The sequence below is a fragment of the Oenanthe melanoleuca genome, chromosome 5 (assembly GCF_029582105.1).
Source record: "Oenanthe melanoleuca isolate GR-GAL-2019-014 chromosome 5, OMel1.0, whole genome shotgun sequence".
Taxonomy (NCBI): domain Eukaryota; kingdom Metazoa; phylum Chordata; class Aves; order Passeriformes; family Muscicapidae; genus Oenanthe; species Oenanthe melanoleuca.
This window is the reverse complement of record NC_079339.1, coordinates 28,334,622-28,357,040: the sequence shown is the minus strand read 5'-3', so window position 1 is coordinate 28,357,040 and position 22,419 is coordinate 28,334,622. Positions and strand designations below refer to the sequence as shown.

Here is a 22,419-nt window from a genome sequence, read left to right as displayed (position 1 = left end):
GTCTGTTGTGCATTGCTGTGCATGGCACACAAGTGACAGGCTGGTAGCAGTTTTCAGAGATGAAGTATGGCTTTTTTTTAGCTCCAGATAGTAGGCAGGCTTTCTGCTTAGGACTTGGTGCAATATTAGTGTATCTCTATGGAAATAAAATGATAGATTTCCATAGGAATAATCTGTTTTGCATCTTTTCAGTGCAACACTTGTTGTGGTTATTAAAGGGACAGAAGCTGGCTCATGTTGTATCTGGTAAGGAGATGTTTGCTCCCGGGAAAGTGGCCCACACTCTGAAAGCCTTGTCCAAGGCAGGACACTCTGTTCCTTGGTGCTGGTGTGCCTCTGAAGGATGCATTAATTCTGACATCTTCCCCATGCACAAGGACAACTCTGCAGTTTTTCACCTAGTCTGTGTACAATTTTTTACCCACCTAGTCTGAGCGTGGCTTTGAACAGGTCAAAGCACAGGAATTGTTGTAGTGAGCCACTGAGAGCTGGGTCTGAGGTGGCCTGTTGGGGTGATAGTCACTGTGAGTTCAGCCACTATGTGAGGTTTGTTGAATAACCTGCAGTGTGTTTCTGTGCATTGAGATAACACCCCTTTGTCTATATTAAGTAACACTTACTTCTCACTGCAAGCTTAACTCCACAGCCAAAATGCAGAAAGATCCAGCCAAGTACTCAATCAGGTCTGTGAGTCCTTCCTGCTCTTTGCATGATGCACTGTAGTGCTTGAACCAACATACAGATTTTGGGGTTTTTTCAGTGTTGGCAGGTCTGACACTTCAGAGAAAGAAAAATGATAAAGGCCATTTTGTGGGGGTAACAAAGGCACCTTTTGCTAACTCAGAGGTGTTGCAATAAATAACTCAGCAGGGTCATGTGCTCTTATTTTGCTGTATCCTGAAAAGTGCAAACTTTGCATTGCTTAAAATACCAAGTGAATTCTGCTTACCCTTGAGTTCTTCTTGAGTGCACCCCTGCCTCAGACCCCTCCATGGAAATCACCCAAGAGTGGTGGAATATGTCCTCTCCTAGATCTGCTCTTCTCATTTGTTTCTTTTTCATTAATTCTGGGGTGGAGAGACCTCCCTGTTCCTCCACACGTCAGTGGCTGCCCACAGGAGATGCAGCCCCTGCCTCTCCAACAGGAGGAAAACAGTTTCTGTTTTTTGTTGTGGGCTTTTTTTGTCTAAGTTCTGCAAAACAGGAGTTAATACTTTTGATGTCTCCATGTCAATAAGTGGGTTTTAAAACAAACTCTTTGTGGTGGGTGTAAGAAAACAGATTCCCTGCAGTGGAATTAGGCCCTGTTCAAAAGAGGTTCTGGCTCTCAGCCTAGATGGAGTAAGGCTGGAGGCTTGTGTCAGTCACTGCTGAAAGCACAGCCATGATCAGGGTGATGGCATATTCATCAGACCACTGTCTTTGGGACAGTTCACAGAGCACTCATGGTCCCTGGGTGGCAGAGATGGGCCGTGCTTTTAGGTGCACTAATCTTACCAGCAATAAAGGAAGGTGACAATGCTGTGGCTTTTGTGAAAAAGCAGGCTTTTAATGCAAAGATTGCCAGAAATTGATTGGATTGTAACTTGCTTGGGAGTAGCCATTGTTTTAATTTCTCCTTTCCTGGTTCTGCCAAAGGCACACCACATGCTTGTTGCAGATGACAGGAAGATGAGGAGGCTTCAAGAGGAAAGAGATTGAAAGGAGGAGTGCAGCAGGTGTGACTAAAAGCTGGAGCACTGCCAATAGAAGGTGTGTGCTATGGCAAGCACATTTCAATAACCTGAAGACAGCTGTTCTATTTCCCAGTAAGCAAAAAGCTCACTCAATCCAACCAAGGAATCCAGCCCAAGGTGCTCAGAGGAGTCTGCAGCTAAGGCCCTTTTTCCTTCTCCCCAGTTTTTCCTCCCTCTTCCTTCTCCCCACACGTGAGGCATGCCCCATGATGCAGGAATATGATCCCTGTGATTCAGGGATACTCTTATGGCTATTTGTAAGTAACTATGTTTACACAGAGGCTGCTCAGGGGAGCTGAAAGGAGCTGAAAGGTTTTGGGTATCTAAACATGGACTGGAAGAGATTGGAAATTCCTGTCACTCTCAAGGGATTTGGATGTTCAGAAACTCCTCTAACTTGGAGCAGCAACCTTCTAGATCCCTCTCTAATCAAGAGTGTGATACTTCAGAGGGATGCTGCAACCCATGAAGGGATGTGGGGAATGGCAGTGGAGGCTGCTTTTCTTTCTGCCTCTTCTCCTTCTCCTAAATTCCTCTTGCAGTGGTTTCCTCCCTTACACAAATACAGATCAAGTGTGGTTTAATGTGAGATTATTTTATATTAAGAGAAAGAATGTGCAGGCAGAACTATATTTCCTGCCTGTGTAGGGGGAACGTGGGCTCCAGAATGAGGACAGAAAATTCTCAGCCATTCAAAGGCATCACAGATGGGTAAAATAATTGTGCTTATCATATATATCAAGCTTGGATAAGGGGGAGTAATGGGATACACTGTATTTGAAGCTTTGCAGTAAGGGAAAATGGATTTGTTTGGAGAAGGAAATATTTTAGTCCCTCACCCTGGCTGATGCTGAAGGAACTAGAAGGGAATGAGCTCATTTAGTCCACTTGTAGCATGTGGCTAGTTCCTTATGCTGGCATGGAATTAGTTTTGATAGCTGCTAGCTACACAGAAAATCCTTCCAGCTGTGACCAACTGCTGCTGAGTTGTAGCCTTGTTCAGAAACAGTGGTTGTGGATCCAGGGAGCACTCTCAGACCTGGATGCCCCAAAGGATGTGGATGGTATCCCTCTTGACACACTCACAGCATCTCCATGTCATGGGAGCCCGTGGCTTCCCCTTGGCAGTGGGCATGAGCTCAGCTTGCAGCTCTGCTGCCCCCAGGAGCAGAGAGCCCCATGCCACAGCTCCAGCTGCTCCTGCCACCTCAGGATTTCAGCATGCTGAGGCAGACCTTGCCACAGGGATTTCAGCAGCAGAATGGGAGGAAGCAATTTAGAGAGCCAGCCTTAGGAAAGGCTACTTGGGAATAGGGGTGGAGGATATTCTATTCCCTTCCTGTAGGGAGAGGAGCATCTTCTGATCCTGGCCCCCATAGTGCTCTGCTATAAGCACCTGGTTCAGCTCCAAGTGCAGCCTGGCTGTCAGGGGGGCAGCATGTGGGCTCTACTTCATTCCCAGACCAGGGAAGCAGAGAAGGGCAAGAGAGAACAGGTGAATGGGAAAGAAAGAACAGTCCTAGCAGGGAAGCAAAGAATAGGTGTTGTGGGTAGAACCCTGCAATGGAATGAAGTGTCTTGAAGACAGGAGGGAGCAGACCTGAAATATCCTTCTGGGCTTGGTTCTGGTGCACTGCCCATAGCTGGAGTTTCCATCCTGTCTGTACTTGAAGAGGATCACTGAGCTAGTAAACAAATACTGCTTTACACAGTGAGTATCTGCCTATCCAGCTCTCCCTAGCTTTTAACAGGATTGAAAGCTGGCTATTCCTCACCTTCCCCTTCAGGCTGCTCCCTCAGCTTTCTGTTTATTCTTTGGCTAGCTGGGGCTAGGAAATCAGCCTCACCCTGGTGGGGTTTGCAGCACCCAGGAGCAGTGGGAGGACAGCTCTGCCATGGTGGAGATGGGGGGGCTGCTCTCCTTGGAGTGCAAAGGAGGTGAGACACGCCCTTGTAGCTGCTCATGCTTTTTTCATCACACTGGCTTCTTGTCTAGAAGTATTATTCATCCTGCTCCCAAGTCTTTCCGACTCGAGCATTTCATGCAGAAAACGCACAGCGATGGGCAGCGAACACCCCGGGCTCTTAACCAGGCACCTTCCCTCCCTGCTTCACAGCCCACCTCACATGGCTGTGGGCCACATTGGGCACAGAGCTGGGCAGGGGGTGCTGGGTGTCCCTCACCTCGGACATGCAGTGTGAGCCATTTTGGAGTCTTTGTGCCAGGTCCTGTCCCAGTGTGTTTCACAGGGGCAGGCAGAGGAGCCAGTCCCCTCCACTGGACCTTCACTCAGAGGAGTTTGTCATCTGTTCCAAGAAATATTTCATAATCAGTTTTTTTAATTTTTATTGTTTTCCCTGAAAATGATTTGTCCAAAAGTAATTTCCAGTTTTTTCCTCAGAGGCAGAGAGCAGACCAGCAAGTTTTACCCTCAGATGAAGCTTGGTGTGCTTTGTAACTGAAGGTGGCCCTGGAGGCTGTGTCCCTAGTGTAGCTGCACTGCCAGACCCACAGGGAAAGCCCTGGCAAGGACAGCAACCTCTTAATCCTGCATTAGAGACACGTCTGTGCCTCCACTCTGCAGCTGCCAGGTCAACTGTGGCCTCACCTTTTGCAAGTCTTCCAGCGAGCTGCTAAAGACAGGCTGAGCACTCCCCAGCTGCCCTGGATGTGATTGTGGCTGGGCAGGGGGCAGGGGCTGGCCATGAGGCTTGGGGATAATGTGGTTGCTGAAGCTAAGCACATAGAAAGCTTGATGTGCCCTTTCCCTTGCTGCTGCTTTTCCCTGGAAAAACAGTCTCAAATCACAAGGGCTATAAAACTAGTGCATTTCCTAGCTCTAGCATCATGTAAATAAGTCAGGTCAGACAGATGGTGTGCCAGAAATTTCCTCAGCATTTTCCTATTTCATGATTTAACAGACTGCAGCTATATCCTAAGAGCCCTGGAAAGACATCCCTCTTACATGCACCAGGGATGTTTTAAGTATCTCTGAATGTCACTGAAAAAAATGCAAGAAACTGTTTCCTTGGAGGAGATGGCATGTGTGTCCCAGACAGTGGGCTCATGGGGAAAATGGAGGGATGGAGCTGCTGACTTCTTGTAGCTGCAGTGCAGCAAGGGAGAGATGGTGTTATAAAGACTTGCTGGTTTAAGGCTCTGAATTAATTTGAATTGTTTTGCAGAATAATGGGCTTGCTTACTACTTAATACTGCTGTAATGGAATAGCCAGAGAATCAGGTGATGTGGCTGCCTCTGCAGCAGGAGACATCAATTATGGAAGAAGGAGGCTGTGCTGTATAAGGTCAGAAGACAGTAGGACAGGACTATATTCAGCTTTTTCTCTGCCTGTCCATGTGATGTTTGCCATGGCAGGGTGTGAGTTCCCAAGGTAACATGAAATGAATCCTGACTCCTTTCTAAGGAGAAATGGGTCAGTATGTGCCATCCCCACAGCCCTGATAGCACAGCCTGCCATGTTAAGGATGCTGGTTGCAGCAGTAAAGCCATGACTTCAGCTTACCTTCTGGAGGCTGTGTGGAGGAATGTGAATTGTACAGAAGTGGGACGTGGGTACTCATCTTTAGATAGACAGCTGTGCCAAAGACAAATCAGATTTTACTTTATGGAATCTCCTTTCTCCCTAATCTTCAGAGATTTATTGAAAACAGCCTCTAATCTCTTCTGCTTGCTGCAGACAAGTACATTTTACCTATTTATCACAGAGTGAATTTTAGTGCCATTCTTAATCTACGGCAAAAAAGGCTTGGGAACAGGATCTGTAGCATGTCATCTCTGGCATACACCGGGGATTTCCCCATCTGCATTAACTGCTGCCTGGACCAACACATTCCTGCACACAGCCAGCACAGACCCTCCAGGAGCTGCTCAGGAGCAGCAGCTGGCTGGGGAGCATGTGGGCTAGAAGGCTTGGCTTGCACTGAGAGCCAGAAGGCAGAGGAGTTCCCAAGGAAACCTGGCAAACACAGCAGTGCCTGAGCAAGGGGAAGGAGAGGAACCAGGGTGATGGGTGGGAGGGAGCCCATCTCACACAGCAGGCAGGATCTGCTACCACTAATGGGGAGAAGAAGGAAAGTAGTTGCTGTCCCAGGCTCTTAGACTTACTACTGGAGGAGATATATTTAATTACATACATTTTCCAAGAGCTATTTGTATCTAAACACATATGGACCATTTTTGGGGGAAGATTAATTGTTATCCAGGATAGGTGCTGTAACCTTTGGAGGCTGAAGGTTGGTGAATCCTCTGGAAGAAATAGTCCTGTTTTTGGTGGCCATGCTGTCATCTGGAGCATGGTAGAAATGTAGAGAAGAAATGATTAGAGTCTGCTCATAGGGAGGAGGTGAAACTTAATGAAATGGAAAAACTAGTAAGTAGAGGTGCCAGGCCGGAGCTCCATGGGAGAAGAAAGCAGCTCATGCCATTCCCCAGCTGACCTGGTGAACCTGTGCAGCCACTTCCCTTTCTGGGGAGCACCTTGTGGCTTGGTCAGAACAAGCTCTGGGTTGCATACTCAGCTGCATTTCACAGCTCCATCTCTGCAGCTGCATCCCTGTGGAGAGAAGCACACACAAGACTGGTAGGGCAGTGCTTGATTTCCATGTGGTTAAAAGGGGTCCTTTCCTTCACATGCTCTAGAAGAAAGATGTGGTTTTTCTGAAGGGGTTGTGCAGCTTTCAGCTGTGGACAAAGTGATATTGAGGGTTGGATTGTGCTTTCTGCAGATCCTGGGGCTGCAGGGACAGTGGCCATGGGAGAGTCACTGAGGAGAAGGCCCCTGGCAGACTGTAAGGTGGATGGTCCTCACTGCATGTCCCTGTCTCTGCTCTTGAGAGTCACTTAATGGAAGGAGATATTTTTTCCTAATTAAGAACAATATAGAAAATACATAAAATCAGATTTCCCCAAAGGCACAGAGAAATGCAGGTGGGAAAGTGAGGGGAGCCAAGGAGCAGCAGTTGAGTGGAAAATCTGAAGCTCTAGTGGTGCTGTTTTCTACAGAGCACTGTGGGGTGTTGTCTCCTTTGCCTGAGGTAAGAGAGAGGGAAAAAGGACCTTTATTTGCAGCTAGCTCATCCAGGCCCCTTGCATGGTAGGCAGGTTACTCTGCCTGCCAGTCCTGCCTGTGCCTCTGCTGTGCCTTAGCTGTCAGGCTGGAGGTGGCTGCAGGGAAAGGGCTGATATCCAGAATGAACAGCACGCACAAAACCTAAGTGAGCCCTTTGGAGGATCCACCAGGCTTAATAGAGACAGACATCTCAGAGATAATCAGACTCTTCATGTTCTTAACTAAAGTAGATTTTTATCTTTGATTTATAGCTGAAGAACTAGTGAAATTTGCTAAGCTGTCTTAATCTTGTGCTTTAAGGTGGGAGCTGCTTCTCTCACATTCCACAGCAGCACTGCAGGAAGCATCTCCTGGTGGGAAGATGGAGAAGAGCTGCAGTGTGGCCCTTGTTGTTCACAGGTAAGGCACAGGGACTTGGCAGGGTGTGAATTTCCACAGACAAACCAGGGCCTTTGAGGAGCAGCTGGACTGCAAAAGGCAAGATGTGCTGAGGGAGGTGAGAAGATCTCATTTGATTGCTTAGCTGCTTTTGAAAGGTGCAACAAGGAAGATTTAGCACACTGTAGTTTCAACCAGAGTCTCCAGGACTTAGACTTTTGTAAAGAGGAGGATTCCTCCTCTGGAATTCCTGTCTGTCTGTGACCATGAGGAAATCACCTGCAAGCTGCAGGCTATTTGTATTACCTAGCTTTGGGTAGAGAGCCTCATCCTCTCAGCCTGTTTCTGTAATCTCAGTTTACACCTCCCCTGTTTATGTAAAGGTGCTGCTCTTTGCAGCCACAGGCAGGAGGCTGTGGCTTATTGTGCCTGGCTCTGTGCAGAGGGTCCCCAGGCACTCACAGCCATGCTGTGGGAGCAGTGCCCTGTGCTAGTGCCTGTAAGAACCTGGCCTTGTAGCTCTCTGTGCCAGGAGTTTTATGGTGGCAGCAGACCTGGGCTCTCTACATCTAAATCTCAAGTGAAGAATTTTCCCCCCCAGGTGTGACTTGCCCCTCGCAGCCCATTGCTGTGCAGTGAGCTGTGGGGCTGGCAGGCCCTGCAGCTCTGCCCCAACAGGACAGCTTACACAGGAATAGCACTTCCCACCTTCTGATGAAAATGATGAATAGAATCTATGTCCTCTGAAACTGTATTTCTAGATATGTATGTTTCCCCCAAGGTCACTTCTCTTTTGGCCCAGTCTTAGTGCTCAGATAGTTCTTCAGTCTCTTTACTACAAGGTGCCAAAAATGTCAAACCATCAAAACCTCTTGCTCTCAGAGGGACAGGTTTGGAATAAGGGGTGTTTAAGAGAGGGGAATGTATGTATCCAAAATTGAATACCATTTCTGCTGTGTTTATCTTCCCCTGACACCAAAAGACAGTTTGGGGCAGGTGAGAAAAGTCATGCTGCACTTCCTCAGCATCTTAGCAGCATTACTTCCCCAGAAACAGCAATAAAACTGTGGCCTGTGGGCTTGCAATGACAGTTCAGCTCTTCATTTTGTTCCAAGCCCTGGCTGTGTTATCTGTCAGGAAGATAATTCCTTGACCTTGTGGTCAGGGGATGAGTGCTTTGCTTAGTGATTAAGCCACTGCAGTAGATAACATGCCATGTTTAATCCCTTTGGTAGCTGGTCCTGGAGGGGGGCAGGAGGGGCTGCAAAAATACAGTGGCTTGCAATAGGTCTGGAGACCTCAGAAACTGTGGCAACAATGCAGAAACTGTGGCTGTATGTGCCCATCCTCCTAAGTTAATTTGGTGGCAGGCTGGAAAACAAGCAGCCTATCTAGGGCACTATTTTGTCAAGTGATAGAGCCATATGGTGCAAAAACCCCACAGTCGTCTGAGGGCTTAGGCATGTCAGAAATCAGGGAGTCCCTCTGTGTACTGATCCTGTCTGCTAGCTGGCATATACAAAAAGAAGATTTATAATTATTTTTGCCTGCTGATGGGGGAAGGGACTCCTGAATAAACAACTAATCCTGCTGATTTGAACTGGAAAGGATGAGATAGAACCTTCCCCACTGCTCCAAAGCTGTGGCTGGGATGTGGCTGTGAAGCATGCAGCTGGTGTGCTGGAAAGCCCCACAAGCCTGCCTTATTCCAAGCAAGTGCAGCATCAGAGCATGGGTGCATGACCAGCTTCCAGGCTGTGCAAACTGAGGGTTGAAGCCCACTCTTCCAGTGGTATTTAGGGTCCTGTCTGCAAGTGAAACTGGGGAGAGCTTTGACTGACAGAGCTCACCTAGGAGGTTTCATCCCCACAGCCAACTTCTGTCCCCTGCTTTTTGCTGTAATTCTGTTTCTTGCCCCTGCCAGAGAGGAAGATGGAGACATGAGCCTACACCAGCTTGCCAGCATCATTCTTGAGGGAAGACCCTCGGGGTTTTTGAGCAATCCTCTCTTCCCAGACTGTCACTGCATAGTTAAGGATTATGATTCCCCTCTAATCTGGCTTTTCCCTTTCACGAGGTCCCTGCTCTCTTTGGAAACAGCCCCAGTCTCAGATTACCTCTGGCTGTGGTGCCACCTCTGTTGGACACAGGAATGTGCTAGCTGTCACCATGTGCTTGCCCTTGGGCAATTGAGCTCAGCAGGCAGGAACCAATCCCGGCTCTGGTGGCTGAATCGAAATGGTTGCCCACAAATAAAGGCAGGTATGGATCTGGTCTCTGTGAAACACTGTCAGCCAGCAATCCAGTTCCCTAATGAGAACTGGACTATGGGTATGCTGTGCTCTACCAAAACCTGGCAGTTTGATATTAAATTTGGTCTTTGAGGAAGAAAATTTGAACAACTTAAAAAGAAAAATAAAAGAAAATAAAACAAAAAACCCCAGAAACCAACGAAACCAAACCAACCAACCAAAAAAACCTAACCCCCCCCAACAAAACCCCAAAACCTAAACAAACAAGGAACCCCCCATAAAAAAAACAAATTAAAAAATCCCAGCACTCCCCCACCCAACCAAAAAAAAAAAAACAAAAACAAAAAAAACAAAAAAAAAACCCCAAACCAAACCAAACAAAAAAAAAAAAAAAAAAACAAACCAAAAACAAAAAAAAAAAAAAAAAAAAACAAACCAACCCCCCCCCCAAAAAATAAACAACAACAACAACAACAAAAAAAACAAACCAGTCTTTAGTTGAAAAGTGCTTCTTCATCCTGTGGTCTTGATACGTACCTCTTCTTAGCTCATCCTCCTGTTCCTAGCACTGACACATGGTAAAATCTATTCTCTGCCAGCCCAGATTCAAACACTAAAAGAGGTGCTCCTCATCACCCTCTGCTTCAAAGCAAAACCCTGGGCATGCTTGTTTGCTGCCCTAGAGCCCAGAGGGAGGTGGTTTAGCTCAGACTCCTTCCTAACATTGTGGGGTGCTGCCTGACAGATGCCTGGAGCAGCACCCATGCAGACCTGGGATAGAGGAGGCCACTGGGCTGGGGTGCTCCAGAAGGCATTTCTGAGCTGCTGTAATGGAGGAGCCTTCAACAGGAAGGAGACCTAAAAAAATTCACAATTCATCATGACTTTCATGTAGGGTCCCAGTCTTATTTTCATTATATTATACATCTGTTTAAGTCCTTAAGTATATGCTTATCCCAGGCTTCTCTTTTCCACCCTTACTCCCACCATGCATTCAGGACTTGTTTCTTTGCTGTATTGGTATGAGAGAGAGCCTTCATAGTTGGAGATGTCTAGAACAATTTTTCTACAATTTTCCACTCTGACCAACTCTAACCCTTTTTGGAAAACATAATTCCTTTCTTACCTGAGGTCCTAGGTACTTTCCACCATTCTTCATTCCCTGAGGGTACCTAAAATGTGTGAACCAGCTTGGCCATGTACATCTCTTGCATGAGACATATAAACTGTGCCTCATACGATTTTAAGGGTATTTAAATAACTCATTTTGTTATTTCTTTCTTCTTCAGATGTTCTTTCATTTCCTCTGGGGAGTCATTTTGTACCTCCAATTTCCCCACAGAAAAACTAATGCTAAAATTATTCTCTATGCATGTGATACATCGACTTCCTGGCCAGCCCTGCCTGCTTGCAGGACGCTCCCTGTACCTGAGGACACTGCAGTGTGTTGCCATGGAGAGGACTCAGACAGCATTAGTGGGTCAGCAGGTACTGTACAGCAGGGGAGTTTACACAGCACTGGCACCAGGAAGCATGGAAGGGACCCTGTGGGCTCCAGGAGACTCTGCAGAAATTCCCCTAGTACCTTTCAGCAAATTTTCTGTGCATTTGGGGACTCACAGGCTGTGACTGAATCACGTGGCATCTCTGTTATGGTACCGTGTCTTTGCAGGGAGGGATCTGCAGGTTGACAGGAGCTGTGAGACATCTCTGGAGTAGCACAGTGCAGTCTGATCAGAGGCACTCAGAGAGGATGGTAGCTCTGAGTGCGAACATCATTGACTTCAGGAATCTCTACTTCTACAATTTTTTTTTATGGAACCATAAGCAAAATGCATTGAAATACCTGATTCTGCGAACATATTGTGCAGGTTTTCTTGAGAATTGTAGGAATCACAGCAAACTTCTGTTACAAGACAGAGTGCCTTCTGCCTGGGAAATATTATAAGCTCACAGAACCCAAGAGATGTAAGCTGGAGTGACAGCTACCATGAAAAGGGATATAGAATATATCTACAGCTAACCTAAGATGTCAGGTGTTCTAGTGTTACATAAAGCCCTGAAGCTTTCAGCTTGCCTACCTGCCTACCATTTTCTGAGAGCAGGCAGGTCACCTCTGATTTACTGCAACAATCCTCCCCGGTTTTACTTCCTCTGGAGCAGCAGTAGGTGAAATGATAACAGAAAAAATATTATGACTTATAGCCGTTACAACATATCTAAAATCCCTGTCATGACAGGTCATGCAGACCTATATGAGCTTGCTACGGATTTATTGGTAGAATTCAGGTCATAAGGAGAAGCTGGTGATAGTGGTGATAGGATGGATGTATCTTAGGATGCCAGCCTGTCCCCAGAGCACCTGTGCATGATGCAGTGATGATGGCAGAAAGGAAGGCTTCCCTCTCAGGCAAGAAGGGGCACTGCTTCCCATGCCAAGCACTGGTCTAAGTGGGGAGGGCAACAGCTAAGCACTTCCTCTGGGGTGTTAATGCTTGCCCCATTCATGGTATTGTCTGGGAAAGCAATGCAGGGGAGGTAAATTAGCAGCGGTGTTTGATAATTAAAAATAAAATAGTAGCATCCCTTTGCTATGCCACAACACCCAAATTCTTCTGTAGGTTTTCAACCTACACCACCCAAAGCCCAGACTCAGTTTCTGCAGTTGCTTGTGTACAGATACACCCCAGTTTAAGGAAGAGAAGGGCAAATTAGTTTTCTTGAAGCCTCTGCAGACAAGTGGAGACTTGGCTGCACCCTATGCTCCCCAGCTACCTAGCTGCAGGCAAGGGGAGCAGGAGCCTCAGGGGTCACACTAGGAAACAAGGACAGCTTCAGGTGGAAGATGGAAATGGTGCAGAGAATGGTGCTCCTAGAATGTCTGGATGAGGCCTGCTGAAATTCCCTGATGAGAACAAAGTACCACTCTTCAATCAGGGTTCATGTCAGATGTGGACCGAGTCCACTCAGGATGGCCGTCTAGTGGTCCCTCTACAGTGAAAATAGTGCCTGTTCATGGATCTCACCCTTTCCTTGAAATCTGAAGAAATAGCTGTTGCTGGGAGGTAAACATAAAGCCTGTCTTTGCCAGCATGTACAGGAGATAGGTGTATAAGTAGCAAAGCTTGTAAACAGAGTGGTCCCCTCCTAGGATCTAAAAAATTGCATGCAACCTGGTACTTAACAGAACTTTCACCTGCTGGCATAATATTCCTTTTTTTCAGGAGGGAAAGAAAAATGGCTTTCAGCTTTACCTACACATTTGTGTTTGGTGCTCCCTTCCTTATTTATTTTTGTGTCTCTTATAAATCATTAAATAATTGTCAAAAGTAGTACAGCTTATTTTGGAGGTGATTAAAAAAGAGACAAAATTATCATATCACGCCCCTACAAACCAAAACATTCCTAGTAATATCCAACAGATGAAGAGCCAAATCTCTTACTCCCCACTATTTAGCTTACTGTCTAACAAGGTATTTCTGTGCCAGCTGCACTTCCTCTCAGTTGCACTGAGCTGCTTAAGCAGACACTGCTTTGTAAACACCCAGGAACACAATGTCCAGCACCAGGGTATTGACAAATCTGTCACACAGTCTAAAAATATCAATTGATATGTGACCCTCCCATCCCATTGCCTGGGTACTCAGGAGGAGGAAATTTTCAGTAAGCTCTTGAAAGCATAAGCTCTGCGAAGCCACTGTGATTTACATAAATAATGAAAAGTTTAATATATCTAGGCTGTATTCACTCCTGGAATAACTCTGCTGGCCCCAGAGAGCTAACTAATGGGATGAACTGGGCTCTGTAAGTTTAATGTGCTGAAAGGAAGTGTTACTGTATGCTGTCATACATAGACATTTAAGTGATTCTAGACAGGGTGGAATAAGGATACTCAGTCCATGTTTACTCATTGATTTAACATTTCCATCTGTATCTCCTGCCCATTTCTGCTAATGCACCTTCCTCTCACCCTGACCCTGTCCCTGTGCAGCCTTATCTAACCTTCAGGCCCCTCGTTTAAAAGTGTTCAGGGTTTGGGGACAATGGCCAGAAGTGGTGGCTGGTGGCTTAAAACCTTTATACTCCATGAAGCACCAGCTGCAGATCAGGAGTCAGGGAGCTGCCATAGAAGAGGCACAGGGTTATCCCTCCACTGGAACCAGGAAAGGTTAATTAGAGGACTGCATGGGGATTAGGGAGGACATGAGTGAGAGCTCTGGTTGGATCAGGGAGGTCAACATGGCCCAAGGCAAAGCACATCAGTTCTTTCTGCTTCAGTTTGCTTGTACGTAGGCTGGGGGCGACAACTAGTTTACCTCACAGCCAGCTCCTGAGATTAGATGCAGGGAGCTGTGTAAAGCACATAAGAACAAAATAGCACTGGCAGTTTGGTTTTATAATACAGAGTGATTCTTACTGCCAGAGTGGTTTTGTAATGCCAAGGATTCCTTGCTGAATGGCAGGAATGGAGGAGAGGAGTGCTAAGTTACCAGAGAAAGACTTGGGTCCTTCCAGACTGAAATCCTACAATAACAAGGTAATGTTTCACAGTAAAGATGCATGCTCAAATAATGGGCTAAGGACAAAGAAGTCAAACCTAGAACCAATTTTTTTCCATGTCCTAGTGTTAAGAGGCATGTGGGATGTGGGGCATATTCCATTATGAAGGCTCTCAAGACTGGCCTCCCCAGAGTGCTGGATGCTCTCCATGAATTAATCTGTTTCCAGGTATCTTGTGTTGGAAGAGTTTGGCTTTTTTGTCCGTTTCCAGTGTTTTCTCTTCAAACATCACCTACTAATATCTCACCAAAAAGGAAGGCAGAGCTGCTGCTTGCCTAGAAACCAGAAGCATTATGATTTCCTTACCGTGCCTCTGTACTGACTCTGAAGAGTGGGTGCTACTTGCTTGCCAAGGACTTGTGGGGCTGCACTCCCCCAAGCAGCTCTATTAGGGCTCCATCAGCTCCCACTGCAACATCCTGTACTGCACTGCTAAGCAGGTGTCTTGGGGCTCACTTCCAGAAGGACTGGGCTAAGCCACTGTCTTCCTTTCTTTTGCCTATGACAGCCTTCTTTTACAACTATGCAGGCTAAGTCCAATCCTAACAAACTATATTCCCTGGGAGCTTGACTCAGCAAAGGACTAAAGCTTACATTTGATTGCTTTGAAGGGAGCCTGTGTGATCTGAGTACAGATCACAGAGCATTTCTGCTGTACAACAGTACAGTCCCAGGTCCACAGAGTAGAACCATGTGTGAAGACACCAGTTACCATTTGCAATGTGCCACATCTCACTAGTTTTGTATCTCATCCTTAGAGCTTGCTGCATATTCTTTAAAACAAGACTCCAACAAAACCCACAATAGCCCAAACCATAAAAACCCATTCAAAATGGCATTTCAACTACTACATTTTTGTCTTTACCAGCAGAAGAATGCCCACAGCTGAAAGCAAGTCTCTCTTTGATGAAACAACCGCAGCAATGAGAAGCCATCCTCAGGTAGGACATGATAAGCCTGGCTATGTATTGCAAATTCTGTTCCTCACACCTCCCTGTCCAGCCTTGGCTAAATGAAGACCTGTAAATCAAACTAAAGCCCCTCTTAAACCTATGAGCACTGCATATTCAACATTTGTTTAGCAAACAGAATTCCCCTGGCATCAGGAGAAATTTTAGCACAGAATGAGTCTGGAGCTCCATAAGCATCCCAAGAGGAAAATAGTAGGTAACCACGCCGAGAAATCTAATCCTCCCTCTTATTCATGTGCTGAAAGAACTTAGTATAAACTGGCTTAAAATTTACCTTGTGAAATATTAACTAGTGGTGATGCAGCTGCTCCTCCTAATAGCTTTTAGATGTATCTGCCAAATTCAACCTTGACAGAGAGAATGTGTTTTAGTGATGAATTTTGCGTGAAGAGGAAGCATGCAGATAAGATTGCTGGCACTCTCTCCAGCACTGAAGGGCTCCAGTTTCATCCCAGATGCCATTAAAAACTAGACAGTCCACATAAACAAGTTTCTGAACATAAAGACGTTCCATTGTGTTCCAAAATTCCTCCAGAGCTCAGCCAAAAGAAACTGCTCCTTAGTCAGTGCTTCTCCTCCATGTTGATTACTTTTTTAGTTCTCTCTAACCTGCAGCTCAGTAGCAAAAACACCAAATAAACCCCATCTAAAAGGGCCATGCTTTTTACATGTGACACAGGGTTTACTTTCTGCTCCTACAGAAACCCAGTAGTAAAATTCCTTCTCAAATAAACAGAAACATAAGCAGACCCAAGAAATGGCTCTCATGCCTCCAGCCAAATTGCCGACTTAAATTTTCCATGCTGCAATTTTAAACTCATAAACTCCACTGAATTTCAAGGACTTTGGACTTAAATCACTACAGAAAAAAATAGCCATACACAGATTAATGTCTTTTGGAAAAAAAAATATTTTTTCTCAGATTGCACATTCAAAACTTGAGCTGTACACTGCACAGTACAGGAACACTAGTGCCAATCCAATTACCATCATGTAGGTTTGTGTTGATTAGTTCAGCTGTAGCCCCAAGGTGTCAAACTCAGTCAGCAGCAAGAGATGGAACCTAGGTGTAATTACAGTCAGTGGTCAAGACATCACCTGGGCTGCAGAATGTTCTCCATCTGGAAATGCCCTTGTCAGAGGGAGGTTTGGACAGTCTTCAGGCAGACTGCAGTAGAGCTTCAAGGAAAACATGCAGCTCCAGTTAGAAGCTGCCTTCTCATTTACCCACCACCACTTGCCTTCTTTTCACTGTTTCCCAGGTCTGCTAAACGAACCAAGCATGAATTTCAACCACAGTGCAACGACACAGGAAGCAAAAGCCATAATATTCATGCTGGCAGGCTTTCTCTGCAGCCCCAAAGGCTACAAACCAGATTAAACATTGGCTATGCTGGAGTGGAGTCACTGCAGGTTTTATCCCAACTCTAGAGCTGTCAGGGAGCAAGGGCAGTTTTGCACTGGCTGGATTTGGGCCACTGGCCATCCCTTTTCTAGGTCTTTGAAGCTACAAGGGCACACATAGATCACTGCGGCATGGACAACATGTGGAGAAGTCTGTGTTTTCTCAGGGACCTTGTCCAGTGTTAGAGCAGGATTCATTTCACTGCTTTAATTGCTGCTTTGAGGACGAGGGTGAGGGGACAGCCTCCCTGCTGGAAACAGTAATGCAGCTGTTCTTTCCACAGCTAACAGATTTGGGTATTAATGGTTTTTACCAAGGGACGTTTTACTTTAATAACCACTCAAATAAATAAATAAATAAATACATAAATAAATACATAAATAAATATTACTTTGTGCTTTATAAGTAACATTTATCCAAAGTCTTTGAAGTGCTTTACCAAACTGAGTCTTACCATTTCCTGTGAGTCCCAGCAACCCCAAGAGCCCACCTCTGCTTCCATTTATATCAATAGGAGCAGGTCCAGCCTCTGAGGACTTGCCTGGCATTACACAGTGAGCCAATGACTGACAGAAAAACCTTTGCTCAGATGCCCTAATTCCTACTTTCATGCTGCCTGCCCTTAACACCACCACTCGTACCACGTTTCAAAGACCAAGTCCTATAAAAATAAAAAAAATACCTACTTCTTAATTTTCGACACTGTTTGTGTAATGCCTCTAGCCTCGCAGGGCACCAAGGCGTATTTGGTCTATTGTAACTGTTACTGTTCATTTAAGACCTTCTTTAAAGCCTTCTAGGAGGACTCTGACCCGCTGTTACCTCCTGGGAAATTCTGGTAAGAAATCTATGCATGCAAGGCTGCATGTCTGCACCGCATGTCAACCCTCTTCTGGTTGTCTCTTCTACTGTGTTGTACGTCACAGACATCCGCAAAGAATGTCTTTTCTTGCTGCTTCTCCTCCGTGCTCCAGGTCTGCCTGCTACCATCCAAGCAACCCAATACGGCATCACAGATGGTGGAACAGAGAGCTGATGCTGCTCATGGAGCCAGGAAAAAACCAAAGTGCCTGCGTTGGATGTGTGCTTGCAACTCCAAGTCAACAAAGAGTAAATGTGGAAACCTGGAGCAGAACACTGTTGTACTTGAATGCAGTGCACAGGGCACAGGTAAGCTTTTCACATTTCTGGTGCGTTTACTTGCAAAAGGACTCAGTTCCATCTAGAGATTATTGAGTTAACTCTTATAAAAGACATGATCCTCATCTAAGAGAATCTGTAACGTACCTTATTTTGTGCATCTACTCTTTCTTGTGCTCTATTTAAGAATACAACTCTTAGCACCAGTGGCAGAGAAATGCTGCCCTGCTCAGTAGACGATGATAAGAGTTGGGCAAACATCTCATTGTATGCAGCTCATGAGAACTGTAAGGCTGGAACTCTGGAGAACATCTGGTCCAAATTCCTACTCAAGATAGGGAAAATTGGATAAGTTGGCTGAGGGTCCTCTTGAGTTTTGAGAATTCCTAAGGGTGGTGATTTCCATTTACAGGTGACCTCTGTACTTCCCCCAAAGTCCAGATTCCACAGGTTCATTCACTTTTATATCTTAATTAACAACTGGCTTGTGAGGGTGCTCATCAGTTTGTGGACTGTTCAAAAACTTCTCTCCTTTTCTCCCTTCTCCAAAAGAAAAGAAGGAATTCTACAGATGCTTGTAAGATAAATTTGAAAAGAAGGAGAGGTGAGGATACCTGGGAGGGGTAACAGTCACAAAAAAGCAAAATCAAAATTGTGTTTGTGAGCCCTTTTAGACAGCCTCTGCCCAGCTCTGATCATGATGTCTACTTACATGGCCTTGATCTGTGCTTTCCCTACCTTGGTACTAGCAGCAGCCAAGGGGCACCCAGGGTATATGGCATTCTGTACTCCAGCTTTCCTCACCTTCAGCATGGGAGCGCAGCAGCTTTGAAAATGCAGTCTCTTAACTTAAACCAAACTGCCTGTCACTCCAGGCAGAATCAGCTTGAGTGGTTTTGGTACTTTTTCAGCAGGCTCTAGTAGTCAGCAACCTCTGTTTGTATTTCCAGCTGGAGAGTGCAGCTGTAGTCATCTCTGGTGTAAACAATCAATCAGTAACTCAGAGGTTCAAGCAGATTTTGCAGCCCTCTGAAAAAATACGTGTGCTTGTGGGGTGGAGGACACAAAAAACTTGCTTCCTCTCTGTAAAGATGACTGAGGTCAGTCTTTAAAACACACCCAGAACGAAAAATGTATTTAAAACACTATGCGAAATAGCTGCCACGTTTTTGTGCGGTACCTTGCTCCTCCAAAATACAAAATTAGGGTGGATGTTGGTTTTCGTTGTTTTTTAAACCCTTTTTTAAACCCGTTGTTTTTTAAATGCCGAGGAGCTTTCTGTCACATTACGAAGGGTAACCAGTGGTGCATCCTCACTCACCCGTGACCGGATCTTTCATTTCTTACTAAGGTGAGCATGCAGTTCTGCTTCGAAGGCCATCTTGTCAAAGGTGCGCACGTTCGTCTCCTCCCGCACCTTCTCCCGGACGTGGAAGGACGCTCGAGCAACAGACCTGGCATTTTCTATGACAGTCTTCTTCTCCTTGAAAATCTGCTCACTTCTCTCCAGCTTCCTTTCTATAGAGAGGAGAATTTCCCTGCGCCGTAAGTCCTCATACTCTTCTACCTTTTGCTTGTTCATCTTCTGCACTTTTTCCTTTTCCAGACGGCTCAAGACCACTTTGCGGGCTTTTTCTTGGACAGCTTCTTCAGCCACCTGGGCAGCATGCTGGAGCTTTCTCTCTGTCTCTCTAGCCAGTGCTTCCAAGTGCTCCTTCTGCTCTCTTTCCTTCTTCTCTGCTGCCAGTTTAGCTCTCTGGATCTGCATGTCCTCACGCCTGGCCTTCTCCCTCAGCTCCTGGTTCCTCTTCTCCACAAGCTGCTCATAGTTCTCCTGAGCCTTTGTCAAACTCATCTTCAGCGATGCCTTCAGCATTTCCTTCTCTTCTGCCTCTTGCTTGGCCAGTTCCTTGAGCAAGGCCTCATGCTTCAGCTTCTCTGCTTGGTTGAAGAGTCTCTTTTCCTTCTGCAGCTGCACCTCCTTCTTCAGCCTCTTCTGTGCAGCTGTGGACAGCTTCTCTTGCAGGAGCTGCTCCTCTCGCTCCTGGTGCTCCTTCTTGACCTCTTCCTTCACCTTCAGGTTGAGCTCTTGATGGAGCTTTTTCTGCTTGTCCTCCTTGATGGCCCTCTCCAGCCTCTCCCTCCGCAGCCGCTCCTGCTTCTCGGCTTGCTCCCGCCACCTCTCCTCGCACACCAGGAGCTGCCTCTGCTTCATCAGGGCGGCTTCCTCCTGCTCCTGGTTCAGTCTCCCTCGGCGCTTCTCCACCTGGCTCTCCCACATGCGCTGACCGTGCAGGAGGGCCCTCTGCTTCTCCTTCTCCTCCTGCTCCTTCCGCCGCTCAGCCAGGCGCCGCTGGCTGTCCCACTGCAGATGGGCTGCCTGCCGCTGCTCCCGCAGGATGTTGGCCTCCTGGTGCTTGGCGATCATCAGCGCCGCGATCTTCTTGTCTCTCTCCGGCACCTCGGAGAGACCCTTCTTCCTCTTCACCTCCCTGACGATCCTCTCGACTCTCTGGGCAGTCTGCGGTGAGTGGCTGAGGTCGCCCAGGCTGAAGCTGCGCCCCAGCAGAGCGCCATTGGCGGCGGCCACCCCCCGACCCCGGCCGCACACCTTGCCCCCGCGCTCCCGCAGGCTCTCCCCGCTGTAGGACGACGAAGCGCCCGACTCGGAGGAGGTTTTGCCCCAGCTGCCCTCGCGGCGCTTCTGCAGCGAGTCCAGGGAGTGGCTCTTGCCCTTGGCACCCCTCGATGCCCTGGCCTTCCCCCCGCCATGGGTCCGGGGCCCGCCGGCAGCGGCGGCCGCAGCCCGGGCTGAGACGCGGGCGGCGGGCGAAGGCGGCAGGCTGCCGAGGGGCGCGAGGATCCGCCTCTTCTCCTCGCGGATAATCCTCTCCCGCTCCTCCCGGCACTGCTGCAGCTTGCGGCGGCGCTCCCGCTCGTAGGCCTCGTAGAGGCCGGCGGCCACCCGCATGGAGCGCCCGGGCGCCTCTCTCAGCAGGTCCCCCAGCGCCCGCGGCAGCAGCTCCACGGGCCGCACGGCGCAGCGGGCGCAGGCCTCCAGCGACCGCGGGCTGGTCAGCACGTACCGGCTGCCCTCCGCCGCCGCGCAGTCGAAGTTGTACAGGTCCAGGTGCAGCAGCGGCGACTGCTCTCCAGGACGGGCCGGCTCTCCCCCCGCTGCCCCCCCGGGCGCCGGGCAGGGCTGCGGGGGAGGCTCGGCCGGCGGCTCCACCATGTCTCGGCCTGCGGGGCAGAGAGCGGCGGCGGGTGAGCGGGCGGGCAGCGGGCGCGCAGAGCCCTTTGTGTCCCGGGCAGGAGCGGGCGGCGGGCGCGCATCGGGGGTGCCTGGGCTGGGCTGTGTCTGTGCGGGAAGGGGGCAGGTTGGGCAGGTGCTGGGCGCGGAGGGCAGTGCCGGGGGCGGGGTGCGGAGCCGTGTTTGGGCGGTCGGGCACAGGGGCGGGGTGCGGGAGCCTTCGGGACGCGCGGGTTGTGTCCTGCGGTGCGCGCGGGGGCGTTTGGGGTGACGGGGGTGTTCGGGGTGACGGGAGGGGGGGGACGTTCAGAGTCCTCCGGCAGGTTTGGGCAGCGGCCGCAGAATCGTTCGGCAAGGAACGGGGATGCTGCGGGTGCACGGCGTGTGTCTGGGCCGGGAGGGCAGTCCGGGATGAGGGTGGCCGAGGATGCTTTAGGTGCGCGGGGCTTGGCGGAGCGGCGGACGAGGGTGCGGCGGTGAATGGGTGACCGGAGAAAGGGGTGCTCGGGGATGTCGGGCAGGGCTGGCAGCGGGACCGAGATAAACTCCCGCAGGACGGAGCCCCCCGCCCGCCCCGCTCCCCGCGGCACTCACCGGGCGGGCGCGGCCGCAGCCCCGCTCTTTGTCTCGGTGCCGGCGGCCTCGGGGATCAGGCGGGCGGCGGCGGCGGCTCCTGCATGGCAGCCCGGCCCGGGGCGGCGGCACGGCGGCCGCCCGCAGGCTGCGGCGGCCCGCGCTGCCCGCTGCAGCCCCGCGCGGGGGGCGGGCGGAGGCGGGAGCCCGCCCTCAGCCCCGCCGAGCCGGGCCGCGCCGGGCCGGGGGCAGCTGCGGCCGGGCGGGAACCCGCCCCCGCCTCCCGCCTCCCGCCTCCCGCCGCGAGGGGCCGGGCCCCGCTGCTCGGGTGGCTGGTGAGCGCCCGGCCCGCCGGGAGAGTGTCCTTCCCTGCGGGCATCCCCTCTCCCTGTGTGCGCATCCCTCCATCCGCGCGTCCTGCCCTGCACCTGCCCCTCCGAGCTCATGTCTTTCCCTGCAGATCTTCCCTAAGTGAGCGGCCCTTTCACGGTCGTGCCCCTTGTTTTGCACTGTTCCTGTACACGAATAAGCCCATCTGTATTTACCATTAATATAGACAAGGATAAAAGGGGTGTAAGAAAGAGCAGGAGATGCTAACCCAGTTTTACAGATGGCAAAGTGAGCCCCAGGGAGATGGAGGTGCCTGCCTTGGGCCACCTAGGGAATTCATGCCAGAGCTGGAAAGGAATGGTAAAGCTCTCAGATTTCAGTTCAGTTTCCAACCATGAAACCTTATTCCCTTTAGTGCTAGTGTAAGGAAGTTACTGCATGATGCAGGGATGTGTCAGGCAATACAGTGCACCTTTTTGAACACTTTGAAAATGGTGCTTACAGTTACTTTGAGATATCTCTGGTTCCTACAGGATTCCTGGGCTCAGCAGCCTCAGTGGAGTTGTGAAATGCTTTGCTCTGGAAATAATATTCAGCCAAAAGAGGATCACTGCTGCTTGGGGAGCTGCAGAGCATCTGTGCCACTTAGTGGAGCAGCTCTGATTTTTGCAGGCAGAGGACAGGAGTAGCAAATGCACCATTAGTCACTGTGTTATAAAGTCAATGTTTT

General features: G+C 48.8%; 1 protein-coding gene across 2 annotated transcripts; it reads right to left on the bottom strand.

Moving 5' to 3' along the window:
* Positions 1-15,892: 15,892 nt before the first annotated feature.
* On the bottom strand, positions 15,893-21,487 carry CCDC177 (coiled-coil domain containing 177). 2 transcript variants are annotated; one of them, XR_008840687.1, is made up of 3 exons: positions 21,381-21,487; positions 17,681-20,776; positions 15,895-16,252 (listed from the first exon to the last, which is right to left on the bottom strand). XR_008840687.1 is itself a non-coding variant. In XM_056493781.1 (2 exons), exon 2 carries the CDS (start codon positions 20,766-20,768, stop codon positions 18,870-18,872), a length of 1,899 nt encoding a protein of 632 aa, XP_056349756.1. In that variant the 5' UTR covers positions 20,769-20,776; positions 21,381-21,487; the 3' UTR covers positions 15,893-18,869. The 2 variants fall into 2 exon arrangements, 1 of the variants encoding a protein (XP_056349756.1); XM_056493781.1 differs by having other exon boundaries at positions 15,893-20,776.
* Between the last annotated feature and the right edge of the window lie 932 nt (positions 21,488-22,419).

Coding starts and splice junctions, on each gene's coding strand:
- CCDC177 (XM_056493781.1), bottom strand. CDS start 20,768: ATGGTGGAGCCGCCGGCCGAGCCTCCCCCGCAGCCCTGCCCGGCGCCC.